Source organism: Mauremys mutica, chromosome 1, assembly GCF_020497125.1.
Source record: "Mauremys mutica isolate MM-2020 ecotype Southern chromosome 1, ASM2049712v1, whole genome shotgun sequence".
Lineage (NCBI taxonomy): Eukaryota > Metazoa > Chordata > Testudines > Geoemydidae > Mauremys > Mauremys mutica.
The window spans coordinates 254,238,351-254,266,315 of record NC_059072.1 but is presented as its reverse complement, the minus strand read 5'-3'; the positions used below and the strand labels follow the sequence as shown (position 1 = coordinate 254,266,315).

Below are 27,965 nucleotides of genomic sequence, written 5' to 3'. Positions count from 1 at the left end.
TTTTATTAAGGGACGGTGGTAAGTAAAACATGTATATAATCATGAAAGATAATTGTATGCTGCTGTATTTCTCTACAGGCCTGACTAGCCACCAGGTGTTCTACAGATGAGATAATGTAATGGTTTACAGTGGAAATCAATTTGCCACACAAAGAATGTGAAAATAAATAAATAAAATAAAAGGCTGGCAACAGAGCTATTATCTTGTTGCCTGCACCAGTCATTGCCTTGCTGGTCTATGACACTTAAAGAATATTTCTGCCCCAAAGATTCTCTGTGTGCTATATGATTTTATATATACGCACCTTCTGATAGGCACCAAGAAATTTCCATTGCGCCTAAGAAGTAGTCTGTAAATGATATTTTCTTCCCTGATGTGGAAAAACTAGAATCCTTTCCTTTGTTTCTGACGCTCCTTCTTCCATTTTCACTTCATCTGCACAAACAATGGCAGGCGACTACACAACAAAATGGTTCTATATAGTCACTGACAAAAAACTTCATTAATGCAGAGTTAAGGTTGCCCTGTGTTATCTCATGCCCTTCCAGAACACTGAGTTCAGCAAAACTCAAAGCACTGACAACCAGGCTGTAAGGAATGAAGGTAAGTAAATTTAAACTTCTAAAAAACAGAAAATACAGAGTTGAGGTACACACCCACACAACCTTAACTCTGCCCCAGGGAGCAGGCAATAGCCACTGGGAATTAGCTGTATGCATTCCAACTGCATGCACTGTGTTGTGTGTAGCTGTACTGTGACAGGGCAAGGCCTGATGGCTATAGTAAAGTAGTGAGGAACAGGTACATTAGCCCCATGCTAAACAAATCACTGGTGCCATGGTAACCAAATGGCAGTTGCTCCAGGTTAATCAAGACACCTGGGGCCAATTAAGATCCTTCTAGACAGCAGTGGAGAGAGCTAGACTGATTGGGACACCTGAAGCCAATCAAGGGCTGGCTGGAAGTAGTTAAAAGCATCCCAGTTAGTCAATGAGGCATGGGTGTCAGGAGCTATAGGAGGGAGTTGTGCTGTTGGAGGAATAAAGCACTTTGAAGCCATATCAGGTGCAAGGAGGGAGGCTCTGAGGTAATGGTGAAGGAGATATTGAGTGGGGGCTGCTGTGGGGAAGTGGCTCAGGGAATTGTAGACATCCTATTTCCAAAAAGTCAGCTACCATAGCTGCTAATTTTAAGGTCCCTGGGCTGGAGCCTGGAGTAGAGGGTGGGCCTGGGCTCCCCGCTCCCCTCCCTGATTAATCACTGAGACTGGGAGACAACAGAGACTGGGAGAGGGAGGGTTGCTTCTCCTCACCTCCCTTGTTGGCTTATGATGAAAATGGCTTAGTAAGCTGTGACCCTTGCCTCTAGAGAGAGAGGGGCTATATGGAGGGTCACAGCAAGCCTCTGTGGCTAGCAAAATCTGCCAGGACATGTGGGACCCACGGAGTCAAGGACAGAACAGAATAGTGGAGGGATTTAGTTGGAGTGGTTTGAAAAAGCTGTGATTGTGATATTAAGTGATCTGGGAGGCCCTATCTTTCCGATCCTGTTCCTGTCTCTTCTCTCCTTCCCTTTCCCCTCCACAATATGTGTGATAAAAGGAAAGAGGTTCATGTTTACCTTGAGGGATCCAGTGTGTCACCCAACACAGCAATGTGAATGTAGGTTGTCAGTAGCAACACACAAGGATCTTCTTGCCATGGGGATTGTCAGCAGTGAGGTGGGAGATAAGAGGGGTGTCTGTATTGAATGAGGGGGAAGTGACAGTAGACAATTAGATGAAACTGTGTGCAAGGGTGAGGGGGCTGTGAAATTTAGCAGGTGTGAGGTTATTGCTGTGGAGTAGGCTAAAAGTTTGATTGTAGGGCAGATGTAGGTATCCCCTATTCAGTCCAGCTCCCCTAAACACAGGTTTTGTCTGAGCAATGATAAGGCATTAGCATCTGTCCTACAGCAGTCACATCACCTATCCCATGAGTGTTCTGGCCTATCTGTAAAGGGAGTATGTGTGCTATGGGCATATTGGCTCATTGCTGAAAGAGGGCAGAGTGGTCAGTGAATTTCCTTGTTTTCTGAACAGAAAGAAATGTTTTTTGTAGGCATTAGTGGTCATTTAGGCAGTTGTAGCTATCACATAAATTTGTAGCTGAGACTGTACTGAGGCCAGCTAAATACAAAGGATACCATGTGATTGCTAAGTGCTCCTCCCACCTCCTGTACAGTTTCTAATAATAGAATGGGGATAATGTTTGTGCCCAATAGAGGGTGGAACTGCCCAGTACTAGGTTTACCATGGCACCAGAGTCAGAAGGGGCCCCAGCCAGCCCTATGCCCTGGCCAGCTGAGCCAGCCAGGAAAGCTGCCCCTGCCCTTGCTCCACCCCCACTCTGCCCCAGTCCCACCCCTTCCCCTGAGGACTGCAGCAGGGGTAGAGCCTGTCTTGCACTCACCAGGCAGCAGTAAGTGGAGCAACCTGGCCGCAGCCTGCTCTGCTCCTCTGGCTCCCAGCTGTGCCACCAGTGAGTGCTGGGGGGTGGGTCCCCTGTGTCCCCCCAAGGCTGGGAGCCAGGGCAGTGGAGTGGAACGGGCTGAGGCCAGGTCACTCCACTTCCTGCTGCCCTGTGAGTGCAGGGTGGGCCTGACCCTGCACTCACTGGGTGGCAGGAAGTGGAGTCACCTGGCCCCAACCCCTCCACTGGCTTGTGTATGTGTGGGGGGTTCCCCCTACCCCCCAAGCTTAGGGAGAAGATGGAGTGGTGAGGAATGGGGAAGAGAAGGAGATGGGAGAAGGAAGAGCATGGGATGGGGAAGAGAGGGGAATGAGGGAAGCTGGAGCCCAGCATGCAGCTTCCCCTTGGCAGAAGCTGAGGCTCCCCTGTTAAGCAGCCCCATCAAACCCTCACCCCTGATGATCTGTACCACCCCGATGAGCTCACCTAGACACCTTCCCCACTGAGCCCCAACCACCTGGACCCCCACCCAAATGAACCTTACCCTCCCACTGAGCCCCAAACATCTTCACCTGGCTCCCCTGCAGATTCCCATTGTCCCTGCACCTGGAACCCCTCAATGAGCTTCTGTGCATCCAGATGTCACACTGAGCCACCTGCATCCAGATTTCCCCACAGAGAACTTACCTCCACCTGGATCCCCCCATACTAAGTATCTCTGCACTTGGATCCTGCTGCCAGGCTGAGCCTTCTGACCCACACCTGGTAAACCTGGCACGGGGGCCAGGGCCCCATGGTGTTTCTGGGGCAGGCCTGGCCCTTGCACTGTGTCAGGGTTGGGTGCAGCCACACTAATGAGTTCCAGTCGTGGGGTGGGGGAAGGCTGCACCTCCATGCAACCAGTGGCCTGTGCTCCCCACTGCCATGTTGGAGCTTTCACATTTATTTATTAACAAATAGCATTTGCAGAATTTTAAAATATTGTGTGCAGAATTTTTGTTGTTTGGTGCATAATCCCCTCAGGAATATGGGGTGCTGTGCAGCTATGATGGTGGGACTGTGAGGAAGGTGGTGAGTAGTGGGGAGGTCATGGGGCACTGGGCAAGTGGTGTGGTGTTCAGGGTGCTATGCAGTTGTGGTTGGAGGCCAGCAGGGGAGGTCTCTGGGCAAGGAGGCTCTGGGTATAAGGGTGGGGCACTGGCCGGGGGGCGGTGTGGTGCAGGCCCACCCTCAAGGGGAAGGGGCATGCTGACAGCACAGGGCTGGGCAGGCCAGTGTGCATATGGCAGCTGCAGGTTCGTAAACAGTGCCCTCCTGCTGGGCTGAGCAGGGCTGCTTCCACCGCACTCTGCCTCATTGCCCAGCCTGCCCTTCACTCTGAAGACTGATCATCCCGCCCCCCTCCACCTTGCCCCATGTGGGCCCACAAATATGTTTGGTGCTGGGCCCACAAAGTTAATCCAGCCCTGGAACTGCTAATGGAGCAGGGAGAGACATTGCAGACACGGTCGATATCCCAAAATGTTGACAGTTTTATTCTGTGTTGGTTACAGTGACTTTAAGCATATGACAGAAAACTGGTATGTGTATTTCCTCCACCCTTATCCCTCACCATCCCCTGCAACATATACTGTCCTCACCAACATTTCCAGTTAACTGTCCCATTCCTGTTTCATTAAGCCCTTAGGACCTTAGAAGTCATTAGCACATACAACACAGCTTTTTCCTCTCTGGTGGCCTCTGCTGCAGCTTACTAGGAGGTTGCACACTTCCTTGGTTAAGGAGGCTGAGCTGTATACCAAGGTTGGAACTGGCTGGGCACAGAGCACAACAGTCCCTGCCCCCACCCTGATCAGGCCTCTCTAGCCATAATCTGGCCCACCCAATCCATCTCCTCTCCAAGATGGCCCTCTTCTCCTGCAACCATTCTGGCCAGCCCTGCCCACCTCACATGGGGGTGCCACATATTTTAACTTTATTTCCTGCTTTTCAGAGGTTTCAGTTTAGCCACTCTCCACATTCTGGAATGGCAGTAGGCACCACTGGGCAAATGTAACAGCATTAATGAAGTTTGAGGGTATTAAATTTCTTTGGTTTAAAAAAAATAATCTCAGCATCCCCATTTACTACAGCCTAGCTCCGCCTCAACTGCATTTGGACTGCCTTTGGCTCCTAGGCAATGAGTTCCTCAGCACACAAATGGACTGGCTACGTGTTAGTCCCTTCACTGACTCTGAAGCTGCTCCTGGATGCCCTGCTCTCCGCTTGCCCAACTCAGCCTGCTTCTCCCTCCCCACAGACCCTAGCATAGGACTCACTGCTTAAGGAGCTGGGAAGTTGATGCAAGAACAGTGCAGAGACTAGCATGGAGTCAGTGGGGACATATTTTTAAGGGGAGCGGGAGAGATGGCGGAGCAGGGGGCATGAAAGGAAAGCTGGTTAGGACTTGGAACATGAGAGGCATAAGCTGAATTTAATTCCCTGCTCCATGGCAGACCTCCTGTGTGACCTCAGTATCTCTGTGCCTTAGTTCCCCATCTGTAAAACCAGGATAATAGCACCGCCTTGTCACACGGGAGAATAAAATACATTAAAGACTGGGGGGTTCAGATACTACAGTGATTGCATCCCTATACATGTAGCAGCAGGATTTTATAATTGTACTATGAGAATTAATGTATGATTTGATTTTATCCTGTCAGCCACCCTTTTTGAATAGCAGAAAGGAATGTCAGATCAGAACAATCCTTATGACTGATTATGGTCACCCTTTTGTTTTAGGATGTTAATGTCTACTATGGTTTCCTATATGTATTACAAATTAGGCACTCTAGTTAAATATACACTTTTGTTTTAAGGTTTTAGTAAATAAGAGACTGTATCTATGTTGAGGAGATTAGAGGAATGTTGAGGGCCTGAAGCCCCAATGTGAATTGTTATAAGACTTTAGTGTGTGTGTGTGTGTGTGTGTGTTCCATTGTATCCAGTGCTAAGCATGTTAGCAGAATTGACAGCCTCAGAGGTGAGGCAGGCACCCCCGAATGTGAGACAACAAGTAGGAGATAACGATGGGAAGCCTGACAATAACCATCAAATAACTCCACTTAAGGACTAATGATTACAGGATGACATTGCAATATGCATGGACTCAAATGGGAATTTACAACTATAAAGTTGGAGTGTTTTGCCATGGAACTCTAGGTTCAGTCCTGTAAAGCATCGGATTGCGACTGACAAGAGCCCAGCTCCTCACTTGTGATCAATCTAACTGGCCATTAGATTGACTAGAGCTACAACAGACTGGTAACTATATAAACATCAACTGGCAGGGGGTGTGTGTGTGTGGTATTTTCAATAAATGCAGTATTTTTGCCTTCTCTATAAAGATCCCTTGTGCTTCTTATAAGTACCTATAATTGATGGGGGTGGAGGGGAACCAGAGCTGAAGCTTCCCCCAACATTCCTCACTGCACAACCCTGACCCCTCCTTTCCACCTCATTCTTCCCTGCACCAACACTCCTCTCACTGCTGACCCCCATGTTCACTCACAACTGCACAGACTCTCATACCACTGCTCCATCTTCTCCAAAATTCCCTCAATTGTGCTCATTGCTCCAAGGTTCCCCCACCCATCTCCAACACCCCCCCACACACACACCAGCTCCCCCCTGCCACTTCATGCCCTTGGTAAGCTCAGAGGGCCATTGGGAAGTGGGAACATACTGGGACTGTGAGGACTCCACATACTAGCAGAAAGGAGCAGGAAAGTAGAGGTGCAAAATCCTAACCCCAGATCTGGGCCTTATTTGTGAGGAGGGGGCATTATACATCCATCTATAGCACATGGGGCTCAGACAGCTGTGCAGTGGTTCAGCCATCTCAATGCAATGTTCTCAACTGAATGAGAACAACTCATGGATGTGAATACAGCCTGAAATAATAGCTATGAATGGAGCAGTTCAGGTCAGTGGGTTGTCCCTTCCCCAATGGAGTACTTGTGAGCCTGTGACAGGCACCAAGCATGCTTGTTCTCACCACCTCACCATAGTCACAGCAACCTGTTTGTGGTGCCTGCTCCAAGTGTGTCTGTACCCAGCTTCCCCAGATGTGGGTTCACATGGAGGGATGGGGGTACAGGAAGAGGGGCTCAGGGATCCAGAGAAGCAGGCCCTCCCAGACCCTGGCTTATGTGGATGTCCTCCAGAAGGGCAAGAAGCCCCATGATCCACGCTTACATTGAGGGAGAGAGGCAGGGAGCCCAGACATCAGCTCCCACATGGCAGGAGAGAAGGTGGGACTGACAGTTGCTCAGACCCTAATCCCCCTGCTACCCATCACCATGTTCCTCCTCCCAGTGTCCTGTCCCACTCTCCTCTAGTCCCATCCACATTTACCCCCTCTCCTTCCCAAAATTCCGCCTTCCTCTCAGTCCCAACCCCCTTTCCTCCAGTTGATTTTACACTCCTCTGTCCCCCTTCTCCCCCACCCATCCCTGCTTTCTCCCATCCCTCTCAAACACACCCACATCCCTCCCCACCCCTCACTGCTCTGCCCTCTACTCCTATAGCTTTAGTGCTATGTCTACACGAGCACTTTTGTTCGTAAAACTCTTGTTGATCGGGGGGGGCGGGGAACCACATATTCTGACCAACATAAGTTACACCAACAGAAGCACCAATGTAGACAGCACTATGTTGTCAGGAGATGCTCTCCTGCCAACATAGCTACCACCACTTGTTGGGAGTGGTTTAATTATGCCAGCAGGAGAGCTGTCTCTCCCATCAACAGAGCAGCTACAGGGGAGACCTTGCAGAGGCGCAACTGCATTGGTACAGCTGTACCACTGTAAGATCTCTAGTGTAAACATGTCCTAAACATTTAAACCATTTTTGAGCACATCATGTTAATGGGCTAGTTAGGATAAACCCCTGGACCTTAAGCACACTAAGGTCTGTTATTGAGCAAACATGATTACATTAGCCATACTGTCTTTCATCTTCCTTCTAGTTAATCAGTGCTAATTGATTATAGCCGATTTCCACCTGAGGAATTGGTAAGGCTGGCAAAGTAGCACCATGCCCAGCAATCCTTCTCACATATCTGCATAAAATGTGTGTAATACATTTTCATTCAGAAAACAGTTAGTGCCACTTCTAAATTAGCTGTGCAAATAGGCAGGGCCCATTTCCCAAAAGGAAACAAAAACCCTTGAGAGAGGCAGATGGTAGCAACATGCCTACAGATCATTTCTGTCAATGGTAGGCTTTGAATTTACAGTGCATGGGTCTTGCTCAAGTTCAATGACCATAGCATGTTCCTTGGAGCCATCCAGCTACTGTGACAATGGACTGTCTGCAAACCCTCTGGCTTTGGCTTGCTGCACATTCACATTTCAATCTCTTTGACTTGTGAATGTTTGGCACATACCATACTAGCAAACCAAACCTTTAAAGGGACAGTGAGTGCCATGCACTAGCTGAGCTAAATGTCAAGTGACTGAGATCAGTAGGAGAATGGGGGGGGGGAAAGAGGGAGCATTTATTTATTTTTGGGGATTGGATTGGGAGAGGGGTTTTATCTTGAGCTATTCCTTGCCCAAATGACCCCAAATTTGGACCAGCATCCCCATAAGGCACGACAGATTTGAAAATGATCTGAGAGATCCTGTGGATTTTAGAGCACATTGAAGAGTTCTTCTAAAGAGAAAGCACTTCTCAACCTTCACTACAGCAGAGCTGGTGCTCTGCCCTAATTGAAAAGGGAAATACCCTTCGGAAGGGGGGTTATAGATAATGGGGTCTCTAGGTCCACATTAATGTGCCACCTCTCTAAGTGCTCACAATGTTATTTATGAAAAAGAAATCCAAGTGAACAAGAATAAAGAAGTGCCATATTTGGAGACACTAGAAGAGTGACTCTTTTAAAAGCTTTGTTGAATTTTCTATAATATGAAAATACAAAGTACAGATTGCTGCCTTTTGTAGCTGGATATTATTGCAAAGGCAGTGCTATATGTGAGTGGATCCATTTTGATTGATGTTCAGGGAAATAAAGGCATAGGACAACTACTCAGTAGGTTGAGTTTTCTTTAAAAAAAAAACCCAAACAATAACATAAGGAAAGCCTAACATGCAACCTAAACTGCAAATAATGTTGCTTCTGACTCACTGTTTTGTTAACTTGATTGGAATAATTATCTTTGTATCCAGAGTAGATTCTTCATTGACCTTAATGTGCAGAAAGAATCAGCTTGTAAAAAACATATATTTACAATTTCTCTTTAGTTTCACAGGTGAGTCCTGTGAATATGGTGACATCAGGTGGTGACATGTTTTTAAGCTAACTCCATTAAGCAAGCCAAACTTTCTGTACTGCATTACTAATTATACACACAATGCCCAGTATTGTGAGAGAGCAAAGAGGAACGAACCAAACCCTGAATACTCTTTGCGTTGTTGTTATAAAGTCAAATATTGTGTGGGGTTTTAACAGTGAAAATTTACACCAGTTTAGCTCAATTTAGATGAATCAGAAAAAGTCTGTCAAACTATAGCAATTGGGAATGCAGTACACCAAAGAACTACGAAAGGACTCTAACCAGACAAAAGCATGATGTTTTCCCCTTTTTATGCTGAAATGCACATGCTTTTTTATTTGACTACTAAGGTGTCTGTCTAATCTGGGAGCCAACCTTTCTCAGACTATCGGCCAATCCTCAGATGAACTGAGCTCAATGGGTGCAGCTGGGTGGGAGCCAAAGGCCCTAAACCACCTTTATGCTTCCCTTGATCCTTGACCAGGTGGGGGCCAGACTTGTTCCTGGTACATGTAAGAATAGCCACAGTGTTTGTACAGATGTGTTTGTGTATGTCTGAGAGCAGTTGGAGAAGCTGCTGTAGATTATACAAAGAGATCCCATGTCCCAGTTCCCACTCTGCATAAAACAAAGTGGAGAGCTGCTAAAGTTGGTTCTTCCTCCCATCTCTTCTGAGGGTGTAGTACTGCCATTGGCAGCTGACAGTGAGAATGGAGATGTCATGAAAATACAGCTCTACGGAACAAATTCTGCCCCTGGTTATTCAATACAACCCCAATAGTCAATGGAGTTTGATTGGTACAATGGAGCTGAGAACATTTTCAGAGATTCTGAAAGGCAATGTAAGGAATTTTCTTAACCTGTTATTGCCCTGGTAAATAGTTTATGGGAACAGTCTTTTTACTAAATCCTAAACCAGTCTTAACTGGTAGGAGGAGTACACAGTATCTTCCAACTTCTACCTGTACTGCACTTATGTATGGTACTAGATCAGGGGTTCTCAAACTGGGGGTCAGGACCCCTCAGGGGGTTGCGAGGTTATTACATGGGGGTGCCGCAAGCTATCAGCCTCCACCCCAAACCTCGCTTTGCATCCAGCATTTGTAATGGTGTTAAATATATAAAAAAGTGATTTTGATGTATAAGGGGGGGGGGTCGCATTCAGAGGTTTTCTATGTGAAAGGCATCACCAGTACAAAAGCCTGAGAACCCCTGTACTAGATGTCAGCTTTTTAGCAGCTCTCCCCTTTTTGTGTCATGCACAGGGGGGCCTGGGAGATGGGATGGATGTTCAGAATGTGGTGCTGCCCAGCAGTTTTCAGGATAGCTGGCAAACCTGCTCCACCCCATCTGTCCAAAGGATAAGGGGTTGCCTCTTTCCTCGAATGGGAGCATTGTTGTGCCACTACATTTTTCAATTTTTTTATTTTATTTATAGGTTGTCATTTGTTGACGTTGAGCCCAGGCATTGACCTTAGAGTTACTGAACTTTAAACGTGAACATTTCTCAACTTCCCTGAAAGCTCTGCAGGAATGCAGGCAAGCTACAGTTAACTATTACAGTGGATCAAAATGGCAACTCACTTTTGGACAATATGCTTTCTTCTTTTTGTCCTCCTTTTCCTTCAGACAGAACAGACAGGTATGGCATTTGCTGCTTTGTTGTTTTAATTTGGTTTTGTGGTGATCTTCCTAAAACACAAGAATATTATTTGCCTGGAATTGTTTTAACTTTGTAGTACAGGCTATCATTGAAGCTAGCAGTTCCTCATTTTCACCCACATTTCTCTTGTGCACTTTAGCAAAAACTACAATTCAGTTACTGATGCAAAAACCTTGCTTTATTTCACAGTATGTTATCCTATTAACATCAGTACAATGCTTTCTCTGTACTCCGTACTTATCATCCATAAAGAGTGCCCATATGTGCGGTAAAGTGCCTTGTCACTTGGCCTTTCTAATCATCGTTCTGATGAAAATTGAGTTATGGTAGAAGGCCAAAAGACATTGCTTTTACGTGATTTGCATAGATGCACTTTTCTGCATTAATGCTCTAGAGTATCTCAGGTGGCTGGGGAAAGGATGGGAGAAGGAGAAAGAAGCTCTGCATTTATGCATTACGCTCACAGTAATAATAGTAATGATTTTCACTGAAGTTCATCAATCATGTACCACAATATGATTTAAAAAAGATATTTTAAATGCACCAGAAATCAAACTAATGGCAAAAATACACTATCAATCATGCAAGAAAAATGAGACACATTTTTTTTAAATATTATTATTGTGGGACTAGATAGCTTTTTAAAAAAAATCATGGAATTCATTTTTTAAAACAGTGTAAACGGTGAGTTCAGTCCTTGAGAGGGCATTTAGGGATCTGGGGCAAAAAATCTGTCTGGGATTGGTCCTGCTTTGAGTAGGGGGTTAGACTCGATGACCTCTTGAGATCCCTTCCTAATCGATGATGAAGACTCTCAGTAGAGTCAGTCTGAATAAGGAGTGGAGGACTGGGCCCTTAAATAACAATTGAGGCACAAATCATTCCCTCCACCTCTGCAGAAGAATTAAAAAAAACCCCATGGATCGTCTCCCAAGGGCTCTAAAGTGAGGAGTATTGCCTTTATGGTAACATTTCTCCTCCCTTCCCTGTAGTGTAGAAGCCCCTTCCACAGGTTTGTGAATTTGCATTGGAGAGGTGGCATGAAGCCAGGGTGAGAGAGGAGGTTGCTAGAGGGTCATGCCTAATTCTCCCTCCAAGAAGAATTCTGCTGGCAATTAAATACGGAGTTGGCACTAACTTTACCATGCACCCTGTCTGTACTGCAGATCTCCAGTTGAAGAAGAGGGTTCTGGATGAACCAGATTGTCATGGAGTCCAGGACAAAGCAAGGGGCAATGGAGGCAGGGTACGGATACAGGACTGCCATGTGGATGGCCCTGCCTCTGGTGGACTCCCTGAGATCTGGGGATTGGGAAGGCTGAACTAACTTCCTATTCGACAGGGTTCAAATCTTGCACTTCCCAATGGAAAATAAAGACAAAAACAGTGCTTAATTTGTACCAGGTCTTTCCAAGGCTGAGCCCTGGCTCCTCTAGGCTTGGCAGTTCAGAGGCCTGGCACCTCTGGGCTTGCTGCATCAGTTATGAAAGTAAAAAAAAATTGCACCTCTTTCATTACAAATTAAGTACTGGACAAAATTCCGTGATTTCCCAGTTCAATCTGGGCTAAGAAAGAAGTGCTGGTGCAGTATATGCACTCGTACAACTTTGACATTGATGCAATTCCTTAATATTTCTCTTCATATTAAAAACTGCCTGCTTCTTGACCTGTTTTAAGAAGAGACAGAAGTAGATAACGAAAACCATCTATATATTTACATTAGTGCTAGGGCAACCAGATGTCCCATTTTTAAAGGGACAGTCCCATTTTTTTGGACTTTTTCTTATATAGACACCTATTACCTCCCACCCCCTGTCCCGTTTTTTCACAGTTGCTATCTGGTAACCCTAATTAGTGCATCTTGTTATACAACTTTTCAGTCTTTCTATCGGCCAACAATGCGAATCAAGTTATCTCAAGACATAAGCGTGGGTCTTTCCTAATTATTGAGGAGTTCTTTCAAGGCAACTTGGAAAGAGAGTGCCTAGAAGAAAGATGCACATATGAAGAGGCAAGAGAAGTATTTGAAGACAATGAAGACACTGTAAGTATTTTTTTATTGTTTGTTTTTCTAAGAATTGCAAAACTTGCTGCTTCTTAACTGGTCAAACTGTCTACACTGTGGCAGAGTTCGATGCTTTGCAATCTAACTGCATTGCCTAGATTTCTCTGCAATGTGAAATCATCTTGCATTGCACCGCTTTGCACACTTTTTTTTGCTACAGTGTTCCAATAAGGGATTGATGATGGGAGAGGGGGCCAAGAAAGAGGCGGTGACTCCCTGGCAGGGACAATCAGCAGCAGCTACGAGGGGAGCTTCCTCCTCCTCTCCTGAGCAGCAGGCAGGTGCCTCCAATACAGCATTGTGTAGCGCACTACCCCCCTGCAGAGCATGGGGTGCATTTTAGGGGAACCTTGCCAGGGGCCCTATCTGCAGGGAGAGTGAGGGAAGCAGCTGGGGGAGGGGGTGCCAAGGCCAGCAATATGGGTAGTGGGGCTTCAGGGGGAGTTTGGGAGGGATTGGTGATGTTGAGAGGCTGGTGCAGCTGGGGTGTGTGTTGGGGGGTGAATCCAAGAGCAGTGTTACACATATACACACACACACACACATGTCTCTGCTCCCAACTGCATCTTTCCTGGCTGGGATCCAGCAGGGGAAGCAGCAGATAGGAGGCAGAAAGGAGGCTTGCTCGGCAGGCACCACAGCACACACCAGTGGCCAGGAAGAACAACAGCATGGAGAAGTTCACTGCCTGCCATGAGATTCCAGTGGGCCTGAGTGACTGGCTGGAGGCCTGAGTGCCATGTGAGACATGTGACCAGGGGGCAGGAACAATGCATGTAGTGGGGTGCTGAGAGCCACTGAACCAAACTGTAAACCCTGTATAGAATGGAAGCCACTTCAAGCCATGGGGTGCATCAGCACCCCCAGAGCCTCTAGTTCCAACACCTATGGGTGTGATACTTGGCAGCCCTGTATTTTAATGCTGGCTCCAACTCCATTAATGTCAAGGGGAGTGGTCCAAAGCCTGAGTCCTATTCGACTCTCCAATTAACTAGCAGAATCAAAAGTCAGTATTGCCAATTCTGCGAGAGCAAACATGAGAGGGACCAAATAAATCAATCGTGAAATTGGCATAAATATCATAAGATGTTTTTCAAATTATATTTTTTTCATTTGTTCTGATGTTTGAAATGTTAGGATGTTTTATGCCTGCACTTCAGGAAACTCAGCCTGAATGTACAAAAATGCACACACACACTGGGGGAACGCCACTCTTTCACACATCCTTTAAAATGGATTTTATATTTAAAAAAAAATTAACATCTGTGACTGATGGTGCAATATACAACAAATCACACACATCCAAACTTTCTGCCATTTGGGGCTCCAGTGACAGAGCTTGGGGCTCCCTTCCCAGGCTGATGGTGTTGGGGGGGATTTCAAGTGGTGATCACTGCCAGACTTGGGGACAATGGGGTTAAGTATTGTAATTTAGACATTGTCACATCATTGTCCAGATGTTTCTTACACGCCACACTATTTCTTGTTCCCTCCCTAATATTTTTTCATAAGAAATATTTATTTTGGAATAAAGCAATAGGTTCTGATCCTGTACTCCTGACTCAAGGAAAAGTCTCATTGCATTCAGTGGGAAGTTTGCCTGAGTAAGGACCAAAGTTTGTGTGACTATTTAACTTTTAAGTATAGACTATAAGATTTTGTTCTCTTGCACATTTTATGTTGTGACAAAGTATTTGTGGGAACAGGTATTAACCAAGAGTTGTAACAAAAGATTTCTTTTTAATTTTTTCAGAAGAAGTTTTGGGCTGGCTATTTCAGTAAGTTGACTGTTCAATCTCTTTTTTTCTAGAATGATTTTATGAATGGATCATTACACTTAAGATTATGGAATTTAAAAAAACTCTCAAGTAGTTTATTCAACTTGCACATTATTTTAAGTATCTTACTACTGTTTAGCAAGCATCTGGTGAAGTGGGAGGAGAAGATGTACACAAAAAAAGAGCAGAAGTGGAGTCATTAAAGCAAGCCATCTGAGAAATAATTAACAGTCAAGACTGTAAATTAAAAAAACAGTGTTGGAATACTTGGCTAGACGCAATGATATTAAATAGGCTATTTCTTTTGTTTTCCCTATGCAAGACTGGGCTAAGTTAATCTGGGACTCTGGGCACTCCACAACATGGAGCCTTGTGTGACTCCACTCACCTAGCACCAGGGGTGGCTCTAGGATTTGCGCTGCCCCAACCACGGCGGAACACCGCGGGGGGCACTCTGGCAGTCGCCGGTCCCACGGCTCCGATGGACCTCCTGCAGATGTGCCTGCGGAGGGTCCGCTGGTCCCGCGGCTCCGGTGGACCTCCCGCAGGCGTGCCTGTGGATGCTCCACTGGAGCCGTGGGACCAGCGGACCCTCCGCAGGCACGTCTGTGGGAGGTCCACCGGAGCCTCCTGCCGCCCTCCCGCGGGATGCCGCCCCAAGCGCGCGCTTGGCGCGCTGGGGTCTGGAGCAGGCCCTGCCTAGCACCATCCTATACCGTTGTCTTGTTCCCTACCTTTGAATCGCAGTGGTAAGGGGCCTCTTCTTTCCCCCAGGAGCAACAGCAAGAGCCCTTATTCTGTCAAGAGGAGCCAGAGTTGTAGTAGGGGTCCACCTCCCCCACCCCAGAGATGTAGGGATGGCAGCAAGGGGATGCAGGCAGTACTCGGCACAGCACCCAGGATGTATCTGCATGAGTGGGTAGTTGGGCCAGCCTTGCGTGCACCCTCCCCGCCTGCTTCAGACACATACACAATCCTATACCGGGGTGGTGTTGGCAGGGCATTCCCAGAGCATGGGTCTTAGACCAGATCTACACTACAAACTTTTGCGAGCATACCCGGGTCAGTCAGAGGTGTGATGGAGTGTGATTTGTGACCAACACAGCTGTGCTGGTAAAAGATTCCATGCTGGGAAGAAAGCTCTGTCATTAATAGGCATTTGTCCCTGTTGATGACTCCTATAACTCTTACTGATGCAACATTCATTCAGGTGGCAGACAGTGCTCCTCAAACCCATGCCAGCATAATGGTGTGTGTCAGGACAGCATTCGCGGCTACACCTGCACCTGCACCGATGCCTATGAAGGGCCGAACTGTAATTTCGGTAAGGCAACATTTCCTCTAGAGCTACAGTGGAAACTATATGGACCTCATGCAGTCTATATTGTTTGTTTTATGTTATAACATGTGATTCCTAATGGAGGATGCATGACAGTGACACATGAGAAGAGAGGTTATGAATTGTTCATCTCAACAACCTGGGGTAAATCCACTACAATGTTAATGCAGTGTGTGGCTGCATTAACTTTACTGTGCCCTGTCACCTTCCTTCTATCCTGGAGAGACTGAGGAGGCAGCAAAGGGCATGAGAAACCCTGGCAGCATGGCACCAGTGAAACCACAACGGAGGCAGGATTGAGAGCCTGGAGCAAGGGCAGAGGGCCTCTGTGTGGATGGCCCTCTGCTCATCATCCAAAGGTTCTCAAAGTGTGGTTAGCTGGTCACATGGTGCTCTCTCTACTCCTTGTTTATTCAATGCAATAGCATCTGGAATCTAAAACTATCTTAAATATGTTCCTAATATTACTTCTCCAGGTAAGCAATCGCTGTAGTTGTCAGAGGGAAACTGTATGATTGCAAATAGCAGGGAAAATTTCCCCCACCATCATGAATGAGAGGTCAGCAGGTGCCCCCACAGGACAATCCATTAAGAAATGGTCCAACTTCTGAAAATGTTTGGCAACCCTGCTGTAGTGGATCCCTCTCAAGGGACCCATGGAGTGAGTATGGGAGCTAAACTACTGCCCATCTGATCAAATGATCTGGGGGAAACTCGATGAGGGAACTTTGTGGAGGTTTCTTCCATGGGTCCCAGGATGCTTTTTCTTTGGGTTTTTCTGTTAGAGGGGGCAATACAGCTCAGTTTTACTCCGTTCTGACTCAGGCAAACATCCACTGACTTCAGAGGGAGTTTGCCACAGTAAGAACTGAATAAGGACCTCAGGTACTAGTCCCTGGGACGAAGGAAGTCTATCCTAAAAAGTGAATTTCTCCATGTTATCCTTAAGAAAAAACTGAAAGATTCAAAGTTGAAATATTCTGGGTGTCAAGGCCTCTTCCAGTGTGAACAGGCTAATTAGTTACGAAGATCTAACTCTTTAGAAAGTATTTTGTTGGGATTCAAACTCAGACCCTCATTTTCCACATCAGATACACAGCTTTTTGATGTATGAAGATAACGTAAATAATACTTGTGCTCTTCTTAGGTCTACTCTGCATATTACAAGCGCTTTTGAGCAAATTGCTCAGAACTTGAGCACATACTTTATAATTAGTCAATTGTTACTATTGACTGTTTTATTTACATAACAAATTGGAGGACACAGGCAGTCTCATTCACATGGAGCTGACTACTTTTTTTAGAATTCCCTGTTATAGAAAGTCCTTTACACCAACAAACTGACTGATAACAAAGCTTAAATGTTTTTCTGGTCTACTTTAGAATGTGAATGGATATCAATTCAACTAGACAAGGATAGAAAAAGTCATAGTACTTACAAACACATTGGGCCGGGTCCTTGAATCTGCTGCTTAGTGCTACTTCACCAGCCTTAAAGCCAGTGCAGCTGGTTATTTGAACATTTGCCCTGGTATGGAGGAATCCCTGGGTGCTGCGGGCCAATTTAGCCCCTCTGGCATAGGTGGTGTAGCTGGGAAAAGGGGCAATGGGTACCATAGGCTAGGGGAGGTTGTGCCTCCCCAAACAGCCTGGTGTGGCTCTGCCATGCTCTGCCCCTAGGAGGCCCCTCCTGCTGTGCCTGATGTTCTGCCTTGGCCCAGGCTGACTGGGGCTGGGCAGCCTATCGTGGGGACTAAGCGCGGCTGTGCTGCCCGCCTGGTGCTTGGACCATGCTGCCTGGCACTCCAGGGCTGAGGGTGCTGCTGCCATGCCACCCAGCCTGGGGGCAGGGGCCATGGTGGGGGTGCTCTGGGTTCTGGGGGGGGCACAAGGGGAGGGGAAAGGGGTAGGGCATCAGGCAGAAGGGGAGGGGCCAGGGGCTGGCTAGCCTCCCCCAATGGCTAGGTGACCAGTCACTAATGAGCAATGGCCACAGTCATCTTTAGCTCTGGCAGTCCCCAACCATGGAACGCCTCCTTGGGGACCATTGCCACTGGCACCAGGGCCGGCGCAAGGATACTTTGCGCCCTAGGCAAAACTTCCACCTTGCGCCCCCCACCCTGCCCCCACCCCCCAGAGCATCGATTATAAACTTTAAAAAATGACTACTGCATAATATGGCATTGTTCATTAGAATTAATACACGTTTGGCTTGAAAATTTATTAATTTCATTATTTAGTCTACATATTTAATGAAAATAAATGAATAACCTGACAGGGTGTGGGGCTGGCTGGCTTTGGGCACGGGGGTGCGGCAGGGGTTGGCTGGAGACAAGGGGGTGCGGGGCTGGCTGGAGGCAGGGGAGGGGGTGCGGCAGGGGTTGGCTGGAGACAGTGGGTGCAGGGCTGGCTTCGGACAGGAGATGCAGGGCAGGGGGTGCAGGGGTGGCTGCAGGCAGGGCAGGGGGTGCAGCAGGGGTTGGCTGGAGACAGGGTGCGGGGCTGGCTGCGGGCACAGCAGGGGGTGCGGCAGGGGTTGGCTGGAGACGGGGTGTGGGGCTGGCTAGGGGTAGGGCAGGGGGGTGCGGCAGGGGCTGGCTGGAGACCGGGGGTGCGGGGCGGGCTGAGGGCAGGGCAGGGGTCTGCAGCAGGGGCTGGCTGGAGACAGGGGGTGCGGGGCTGGCTGCATGCACGGCAGGGGTCTGCAGCAGGGGCTGGCTGGTGACGGGGTGTGGGACTGGCTGCGGGCACGGCAGGGGGGTGCGGCAGGTGTTGGCTTGAGACAGGGTGTGGGGCTGGCTGCGGGCAGGGCAGGGGGTGTGGGGTTGGCTGGAGATAGAAGGTGTGGGGTTGGCTGGAGGTAGGGCAGGGGGTGCAGCAGGGGTTGGCTGGAGACAGGTGCGGGGCTGGCTGGCTGCGGGCACGGCAGGGTTGTGCGGGAGGGGCTGGCTGGAGACGGGGTGTGGGGCTGGCTGGCTGGGGGCAGGGCAGGGGGGTGCGGCAGGGGCTGGCGGGAGACAGGGCAGGGGGGTGCAGCAGGGGCTGGCTGGTGATAGGGTGTGGGGGCTGGCTGCAGGCATGGCAGGGGTGTGTGGCAGGGATTGGCTGGAGATGGGGTGCGGGGCTGTCTGCGGGCAGGGCAAGGGGGTGCAGCAGGGGCTGGTTGGAGACAGGGGTGCAGGGCTGGCTGCGGGAAGGACAGAGGGTGCGGGGCTGGAGGCAGGGCAGGGGGTGCGGGGCTGGAGGCAGGGCAGGACTGGGGTGCAGCAAGGGCTGCCTGTGGACAGAGTGGTGGGTACCCGGGCTGTCCCTAGATATTCTGGGGCCCTACGCTGCACCTCGTGGGGGAAGGGTCCTGGGGGGGGCAGGGGTGCCCTAGGCTTCCATAGGTGGGGGCAGGCAGCTGGGGGGGGCTGGCTTTGAGGGCAGGGGAACCACCCCCCAGCACTCCCCGGTGGCGTGGCTGGGGCCGGGTCGGATGGACGGATGGAGCTGATCAAAGCCGCGGCGCCGGGTGAGCATCCCAGACATTTTGGGCACTGCTTTTTGGCGCCCTCAAATCTTGGCGCCCTAGGCAGCTGCCTAGTTTGCCTAATGGTTGCACCAGCCCTGACTGGCACAATTTAGCTCATCCCTTGCCACTGGACCTGCACAGCCCCAAGCCTCTCAGAGCCGCAAAAACGGCTTAAAGACAGTTTTGGTGCCTCCTCATCCCTGAGCTGTGCCAGGTACCAAATGTCCAGTCCTGGGGATCTGTCTATTATTTTTAATATTGTTTAGTGCCCAAGCAAATCTCAAGTGTTTGCCCAGCTATGGGAACTGAAGAGCATGGCACTGTTTCCGAGGCAAGAAGTGCTTCTTTTTTATTTTCTGTTCTTTTACAGTGGTTGCTATTAAGTTTAAATTTTCTTGGCATGAGCATAAAAAAAGCCAAAAAAGAACAGATTAAGTCCTTTATTTTTTAAGCAACTCCTGCCTCCATAAAAAGTACAATCATTCTCTTCTTTCAAAGATACCGAGCACTCAGTGCAAATACATGCAAATATGTGTCATGGCATTTTCCATGCGGAGAAGAGCTAATGTTACTTTAGCTAGTACGACCTACAAACACAATCCTGAAATACATCCTGCCTGATCCAGTGGGGTAGGGAGCAATTCACTTTACAATGACTTAATGGGAGTTGCTGCAGCTCAGTACCTCTCCAACAAGTTAAAAAGAGGGAGTAGCAAGAATTGCTTAAATGATGAGCTCAGAAGAGCATGGAAAAGTGAGCAAATGTTATTGCTTAGCAAAACAGGACCCAGGGTGTGCAAGAAAATCCCAGTTTATTGTTTCTTAGTGCTTTGCTTTTGTTATTCTCTTTAGCTAAAAATGAGTGTCAACACAAAACTAGAGAGGGATGTCAACACTTCTGCTATCCAGGGTCTGAGTCCTACCACTGCGCATGTGCAAAAGGCTATGAACTTGGGGAAGATAAAAAATCATGCATTCCAAGAGGTATGTATAAAAAGAAGTCAGAGAGCATGCTTAGTCCCAGGGTAGGCAGGCTGGGGGAATGGTATCAGTAGGAGCTATTATGACTGCACTGAGACCATTAGAATGAACCAAAAGGAGGTGTCCTGTGGGCTCCAGTAATGATGAATTTCCAGAGAAAAAATAAATAAAAGGTTGCTCAAACACAGCTTCAGAGCAAAGCAAATCCTAAAATTCATTCAGTGGCCCAGATTTTCCAAACGCTTCCAGTGTAAAGAGTATCTCCTCTGAAGTCAGTTGAGCTATGTCTTTAAAAAAGGTGTGAGAGGAGAATCAGGCCCATTGTTTTTATTTTGGCTGTGTCTTTTTTTGTGGTTGCTACCATGAGATCAACACTCCCTGCTGCAGTGAGGGTAGCACATGCCGATGCAGTGAGAGCAGCCCTGATCTTCCTACATCAGTGGGCCAGATGCGGGAAAGGACAGTGCCTCAAAGGCAGCTGAGCTCCCTTCCATGTGTGGAGGCCCCTCTATACATGAATCAATGGGGTTATGGTCTGGCACCAAGATTTTAGGAGGCACTGCTCCTTGGCAGGTAGGGCACTTTTTTCTCCCTTCCAGTTGGGGCACACACACTGCTCAGTATCAAATAGCCCTCTGATCCCTCTTATTTAGGGTGACCATATGCCCTGTTTTGGCCGGGACAATCCCCTTTTAAAGCCCTGTCTCAGATATTTTGTTTTGATGAAACTGGGCATTTGTCCCATTTGCTCTTGCCAACTGATCGTCACATGGCAAAAGGAAATGGGACAAATGCCCAATTTTGCAAAAAAAAAAGTGGGGCATGCCCCCCCCCCACCCGAGGTGCTGAGGAATTTTGGTGTGTGTGTGGGGGCAAATGGCAACACCAGCTGTGCACGACCGCAGTGATGCCAGGCGTCTTCAGCCAGCCCCACATAGGAGGGTGGGGGAGGGGGGAGAGATGGCTTGGGCAAGCCCCATGCGGTGTCCCATTTTCCCTTTGGGATATATGGTCACTCTAGTCCTACTTCCATCCCTCTCCTCTCCCCAATGGTAACACGTCACACCCACACCCAATCTAGACCTCTCTGTCTGAGGGCTGGTGAATCACAGATTTGATGTTGCCCTCAGCATAGCTCCTAACTGTACCTCAGAAACAACACACTTTAGCACAACTGGCAAATTTCATAGGCAGACAAGCACTGGGAAAGCAAGAGGCAAGGTAAGACAGTTCTGTGGTGATTATAGCAGCGGTACTTTGTGAGGCTGGAGGGACTGGGGGGATGGGGCCTGCACAGCACCTGCTTGCTCTTTGGAAGCCATGAATAATTTGACTCTGGTTGGAAAGGATGGGGGTCTTTTTAGGGCACATCGTCATTTTTCCAACTGGAGAAGGTCTCATGTTGGGCCTCCCTATGTAGGCTAGAAGAGCAGGGGCACACTGCTTATGAAAGGGACTTATGCTCCCCCAATCCAGAAGATGGCTAGAGTCCATTTGGGAGCAAGGTTGATTTTTCACTGGCTTCCCAATTCAGTATATATAAGCCCAATCCCTGCCTCTTATTAGGCACTTAAATATTTGACAGGGTAGGGGAAGCGCCTGGTGCAACGTATTGCAAATGTTCACTAGTTGGCAGCGGTGTTACTGCTTTAAATCTTGTAGTAGAGGAACAACCTTTTCTCCAAAACTGTACCTGCCAGCAGGAGATGGTAGTATATTCATAATTACTGTTTTGAATTGCTTTGACCATAGCAATAAGAGAGTATTATTTTGTCCAGCCAAATAGTGAAACAGGGTCCCCTACCCCCAAGAGCTCCAAGTTTCAAAGGGTTGAATTTTGTTTGATATAAATATCAAGCACTTATTGCAATGGAAAATTATAAAAGAAGCAAACAATAAACAAACCATTGATCTTCCAAAGTCATTAGCAAGCTACTAGAAACTGAGGATCTGGCCCTCCATTTTGCGGGGTTGGCAGGGGAGGGGAAGAACCAGTGATCTTAAAGCATTAATATGGAACCACCACAATATGTTCAGGAGAGTGGTTATCTTCAAACATTGCCACAAAAATTTTGCACATTTTTCTTTTAACCATTACTAGATCAGTGTGCATGTGGCAGACTTGATGACGTTAAAATAAAGAAACTGAAGGAATTTAAGACGACTTGCCACAGAGGATTCCCTTGGCAGGTATTTATAGAGATCTTTGGAAATACTGTTGTTGTAGAAAAGTCTATAGTAAAGCTGTGTACTCAGATGCAACATACTTCTTATCTTTGAGTACTTAAAACATTTTTTTGAAGGTTTAACTAAACAAGAGGCAGGGGCGGCTCTAGGCACCAGCAAAACAAGCTGGTGCCTAGGGCGGCAAAATGTAGGGGGCGTCCCCTGCCACCGGGGAGGGCGGGAGGCTGGGCTGGCGCACCTGCCGCAGTCATGCCTGCGGGAGGTCCACCGGAGCCCCGGGACGCGTGGACCTGCCGCAGGCATGACTGCGGAGGGGGCGCTCGTCCCGCGGCTCGGCTGGACCTCCCGCAGGCTTGACTGCGGCAGGTCCACCGGAGCCCGGGACGAGCGGACCTGCCGCAGGCATGACTGCGGCAGGTCAACCGGAGCCGCGGGACCATGGCTCGTCCCGGGCTCCGGTTGACCTGCCGCAGTCATGCCTGCGGGAGCTTAACCGGAGCCGCGGGAAGAGGGGACCCGCCGCAGGACCGGGGAAGGGCGGCGCAGCGCACCGCGCTGCTTGGGGCAGCCTGATTTCTAGAGCCCTCCCTGACAAGAGGTCAGATAAGTAGAAACAAAGAGGTGATAGACAGTAGAAGACAGCAAGACCCATTATTACAAACTGTTGTGGTCAACCTCCTTGAAAAATAAAAACAACTTACTGTATTTAAATGTCACAATTTATAAATTATGCTTGGAGCATCTCATTCCTTGCACTTACCTTTGCCCTATTAGAAAACTTACTAGTGCATCAAGTATCAATATATCAGGATTCTACCATTTTTTTCAATATAATTTGAAAGTCCTATGACTCAGTGCTTATTTAAGGGGAGCCCCTTCTGAACTGTCAGTTTCATAATACATAGTATATTATTAGATATTTAGTGCTACCTTCTTCTCCCTTCACTACTACAACCCTATTTGATTTCTTTGCAACTGCAGCTGTTGATAGGCCCTATCCAACTCTCATTTAAATCAGTGGGAGGTTTTCTGCATGCATATTATCCCCGGGGCTAACAGGGCAGAATGTGGACATTTCATTTGAAAGATAATTAAATTACAAATCTTAGCTGCTTACAACAATTCAATATTTTGCCCTTATTCCATCATACTACAAATCCAGGGCCGTCCTTAGGCATATGCAGCATACACAGCTGCATAGGGCACCTGAAAATTTGGGGCACCACTGGGTCTTACTGTCCACCCTTCCAACTCTTCCTATCCCTGCAGCCTGGTGACTCTGACTCCTGAGGTGATCTAGTAACTTTAAAAGTGAGAAGCCAGACCTATTAGCACAACACTGAAACTGTTACAGAACCATTGAGGTGGTAATGAAGCCATTTAACAGGCATTTGCCAATCCCCAGGTATATACTGTGGCCTTGGCTACACTGGCGCTTTACAGCGCTGCAACTTTCTCGCTCAGAGGTGTGAAAAAACACCCCCCTGAGCACAGCAAGTTACAGCGCTGTAAAGCGCCAGTGTAGACAGTGCCCCAGCGCTGGGAGCTAATCCCATCGGGGAGGTGGAGTACCTGCAGCACTGGGAGAGCTCTGTCCCAGCGCCACGACCACAGTCGCACTCCAAAGCGCTGCCGCGGGAGCGCTCCCACGGCAGTGCTTTAGAGTTTCCAGTGTAGCCAAGCCCTGTCAGTTTCTGCATTTAGTGACAAACAGTTGTGCATTACTGTAATATTTACTCAGAACATGTTAGTCTACAGGACCTTAGTTTAAAATTTGCCTTAAAAATATTTCATTAGTGAGCTGGTGAAGATTATAAAAATCACATCTCTAAAAAATCCTTGCACAGATTTTTAGATGCATAATCATCTTTAGCCTTAAATGCTTGGATCTTCAGACATATAGTTTTTTTAATACATCCTTCAAAAGACCACCCTTATCTAAAATACATTTTTTAATTTCTATAGTTAAAAAAAACTTCCAAAATCTTCTTGTCCTGTCTATCCCTTTCTCCCTTCACTGCACCCCCCACCCCGAGAGCCCTTAAAGGGACAATACCCCTTTCCTTCCAGATAGGGACACTCTTTGTCAAGCTTTCTTTACTTCTGACTATCCGACGAACTAGTTTTAAGAGAACCCTCCAGCAAAATCAGTACCTCGTAAGATATAAAATCCTTTCTTATGCCTAAAATCTTTAGAAACTATTTTTTAAAGTTGGTGAAATTTCATAAACATGTCTATTGTTATGGAGATCACACAAAGTAAATTAGTGTTCCTTTTTTCTAAAAGCAATTAACATTGTTGTGAACACACTAAACCTCTGTGACTACTTTAAAATGTCTTTGTTTCAGTGAGTTAAGTATATAGTAATCTGAAATTATTATTTTATGAAGGCATAAGCATACATTTAAAATATAAAATCAGCTTAGAAATGCTGATAAAAAATGTAAAATAGAGAAGAGTTGCAAATAAATCTGACAAACTTCTGAGCATAGCAAAGAAAAAAAACCTGTGACTGACACTTTTTAGTCCCAAGTTTAATTTAAGGGAAGGGCCTGGGCAGAATTGGGCAGGGCTTGGGGCAGAGCAGGAGTGGGATATGGGTGGGGCCACAGGCAGAAGAGCTGGGCTGGGGAGCTAGCCTCCCCAAGTGGCAGCTTCAACCAACTGCCCATGACCGCAGGTAAGAGCGGGTTGGCTCCCGCACACCCAGCACGCACTGCAGTCTCCTTAGGCAGGGGCCGTATTCACAGAGCCGAATGTGTCAGCGCTGCGCATTCTGCGTGAGGGAAAGGGTACGGGTGTCTCTGTGGGGAAATGTGACTCTCTGCCACCATGAGGCGGGCTGGGCATCTCAGTATCCTTTGCTGCCTTGTTCCCCCCCCCCGCCCCCCGGTCTCCCTAGCTGCTGTCGGGTATAGGGGCACCACTTTAATAATATGGTGCAGGGCCCCACCAATCCTAAGTTAAAAGTTAAAGACAACAGCAGAATTTACTGGTTTTTGTTTTATAGGTCCTGTTGCTAAATTCGGAAGGAAAGGGATTCTGTGGAGGGGTTCTTTTGAAGAGCAACTTTGTGTTGACTACAGCTGAGTGCGGCCTTCTGCACAATCATTCTGGTATCAGGGTTAGGACTGGTAAGTGATCAAGCTTCCCCAGACCCCTTATGGTCAATCTACATTTTTGTGTTGTCAAAGTGTACTTTCAAGAGTTCACACCTAAAAATTGCCATTTCAGGACATTCTACAAAATGTCTGCATTGGCAATGTTTGTTCACCATCATTCACTCCATTTTTCTTGTATGTTTTACATTGTCATCCTGAAATTAGTTTCTTCCTATTTACTCACACCTATATGCTCCTGAAGAGTTAAAAAGCATCTTCAAAATTTGTATAACCAGGATCTGATATGCTTAATTGCTATAAAATCAACACCTACTACTGGTTTCTGTCTTTCAACATACCCTCATTTCACAGTAATGGTGGTAGCTATGTTGGCAGAATAGCTCCCATAACTATTAGCAATTTGTGTTCACCTTTGGTGACAGATGCTAAAACTATTTCTAAGAGCAGTGAACATGTCATAACTTCACAGGGAATAACAGGATGCATGGAGCTGGACAGGTAGTAGATGTGAATGAGAAACACATACATATGCGGTACGATGAAGCTACTGGTGTGAATAACCTTGCATTGCTACAACTCGGAGAGCACATTGAGTGCAACAACTACCACCATCCTATATGTCTTCCTGACAAAGACTTTGCAGAACATGTTTTGATTCCACAGTTGGCAGGTACTGTCAGTGGCTGGAAACTGGAAGAAAGCGAGGTAAGAGGTTCACTAGTTGAGTTGCAGGTCTCCTACCTTCCCGAAAGGGAATGTGAACAAATACTCAATACAAGTCTTACGAACAGACAGTATTGCGGACATCACCCAGAGCCTGTGGATGGGCAGCTGGCAGGAGGAAACTTTATCGCCCACGACTACAAAGGGACTTGGTTTCTGACAGGTATTTTTGGAGCTTGGCCCACTAATGTAAGTAACTGGGAACCATTTATTTTCGCAAAGACTTCAAGATATATAATGTGGTTCAAACAAAAAACTGAATAAAAAAGTCCCTACAGCACCAAATCCATAACAGCAATTACAAAGACCACTTGGATGCAGCAATTGGACTGGTTTCAGCAAGGTCAGCCTGTATTGTGTTGTAATGCTAATACTGTAAATATTTATCTGTAGTTCATCCCTCAAAAACAAAATCCATTATTGTCCAATCTCTTTCCAAAGACAGGATTGAGGATTATTGTAGTAGACGTGGCTACTTCACTTTGAAAATAATGAGTTTGAATTTGTACAGCACTGTTCCTCTAAGCTGATCTTAAGAGACCATAACATTTTTACTGATTATTAAAAATAAATGAATCACTTTCCCTACTCACTGAAATGTCCCTATTGCTAGGGAGAAATGCAGCTACTGTTTCAGGGAGCAGTGACAATTACTGTGGTATATGACCACATCCTGCACAACTTTAATCATGTAAGTATTTGCAAAGCATCCCCCTGCCCATTCCCTTGACTTTGCTAGGATTACTTGAGTAAAGATTTGCTGAATCAGCCCCTAGAACAGGAATAGTCTAAATCAGACATAAGTGAAGTGATTCCTCAAGTCACAATCACCCAGGTAGTCTGTCCCAGGGGCAGCAACAGTCTGGCCCTTGCTTTGGCCCAGATTGCCAATTGATGACCTTGCCCCATTTGAGCAAAATCAAAATAAAAAGTTAATGCATCACTACCACGTTCTTTGTTCACCTGACAAGTATAAATTTAGCTTTTAATTATCGCTGATGTTTCGTTGTATGTTTTGTAAAAGTAATGAAATCGCTGCAAAAGAGCAGCTCCCTGCAGTGCTCTGCTTCTACTTCCACATTCTTGCTATTGAGTGGGAACAGTCACGTCAGAACAAGACAGCTGAAACAAAGTACTCCATTTTGATTCAAATCCTTCTGAAACTGTGCTATCAAATGTCACTAGATGTACCCTTGTGAAATGTAATGATTTTGATGAAACAGCATTTTTCTGACAGGAAACTGTTCCACCTAAGCTTTTTGACCATCTTTATTTACATTGTAGTAGGGCCTAGAGCTATCCAGTGAGGTTGAAGCCCTGCTGTGCTAGGCGCTGTACAAACAGATGGTAAATGATGATCCCTGCCCCAGAGAACTTATATGCTAAAGACAAGAAACAGGTAAATGAGACAAGTGGGCTGAGGTGGAGGCCAGGGGAGATGGAGTTACAGAAAGAATACGCAGTATGCTACTCTTAGCCAAATCAGGAGCAGTGATCACAACCCAGTCCCTGCCTCAGTTTTCTCTGTCCTACAGGAAGAGGAGCATTTTGAATAGCACACATCTATTTTCCTCACTGATGCTGCAGCACTGTAGTCAATGGGATGAGATTCAAAAATAAAGAGGCTTGGATCCTTTTCCCAGTAATGCATGTTTTAATTATCCACACTCAAACAATCATTAACTATACACTGTTCATACTGGGTACAACCTGCTTGGGACACTTTCAAAAGGTGGATCTATGAACTCACACTCCTATAAGAACGACTTAAGGCAGGTCTCTACTTAGAGCGACATGTAGAGTACAGCAACTCCACAGCCAGCT

The 27,965-nt window shown here is 47.1% G+C and overlaps 1 protein-coding gene across 1 annotated transcript; it reads left to right on the top strand.

Moving 5' to 3' along the window:
- Positions 1-1,006: 1,006 nt before the first annotated feature.
- On the top strand, positions 1,007-27,777 carry PROZ (protein Z, vitamin K dependent plasma glycoprotein). The gene is made up of 9 exons (XM_045007492.1): positions 1,007-1,088; positions 10,207-10,410; positions 12,312-12,475; positions 14,250-14,274; positions 15,485-15,598; positions 19,980-20,111; positions 22,210-22,298; positions 25,307-25,430; positions 25,888-27,777. The coding sequence occupies exons 2-9, from the start codon at positions 10,341-10,343 to the stop codon at positions 26,403-26,405; spliced, it is 1,236 nt and encodes a 411-aa protein (XP_044863427.1). The 5' UTR covers positions 1,007-1,088; positions 10,207-10,340; the 3' UTR covers positions 26,406-27,777.
- The last annotated feature ends 188 nt before the right edge of the window (positions 27,778-27,965 follow it).

Coding starts and splice junctions, on each gene's coding strand:
- PROZ (XM_045007492.1), top strand. CDS start 10,341: ATGGCAACTCACTTTTGGACAATATGCTTTCTTCTTTTTGTCCTCCTT. Junction 12,476..14,249: donor TTGAAGACAATGAAGACACT/GTAAGTATTTTT, acceptor TAATTTTTTCAG/AAGAAGTTTTGGGCTGGCTA. Junction 22,299..25,306: donor ACAGAGGATTCCCTTGGCAG/GTATTTATAGAG, acceptor TTTGTTTTATAG/GTCCTGTTGCTAAATTCGGA.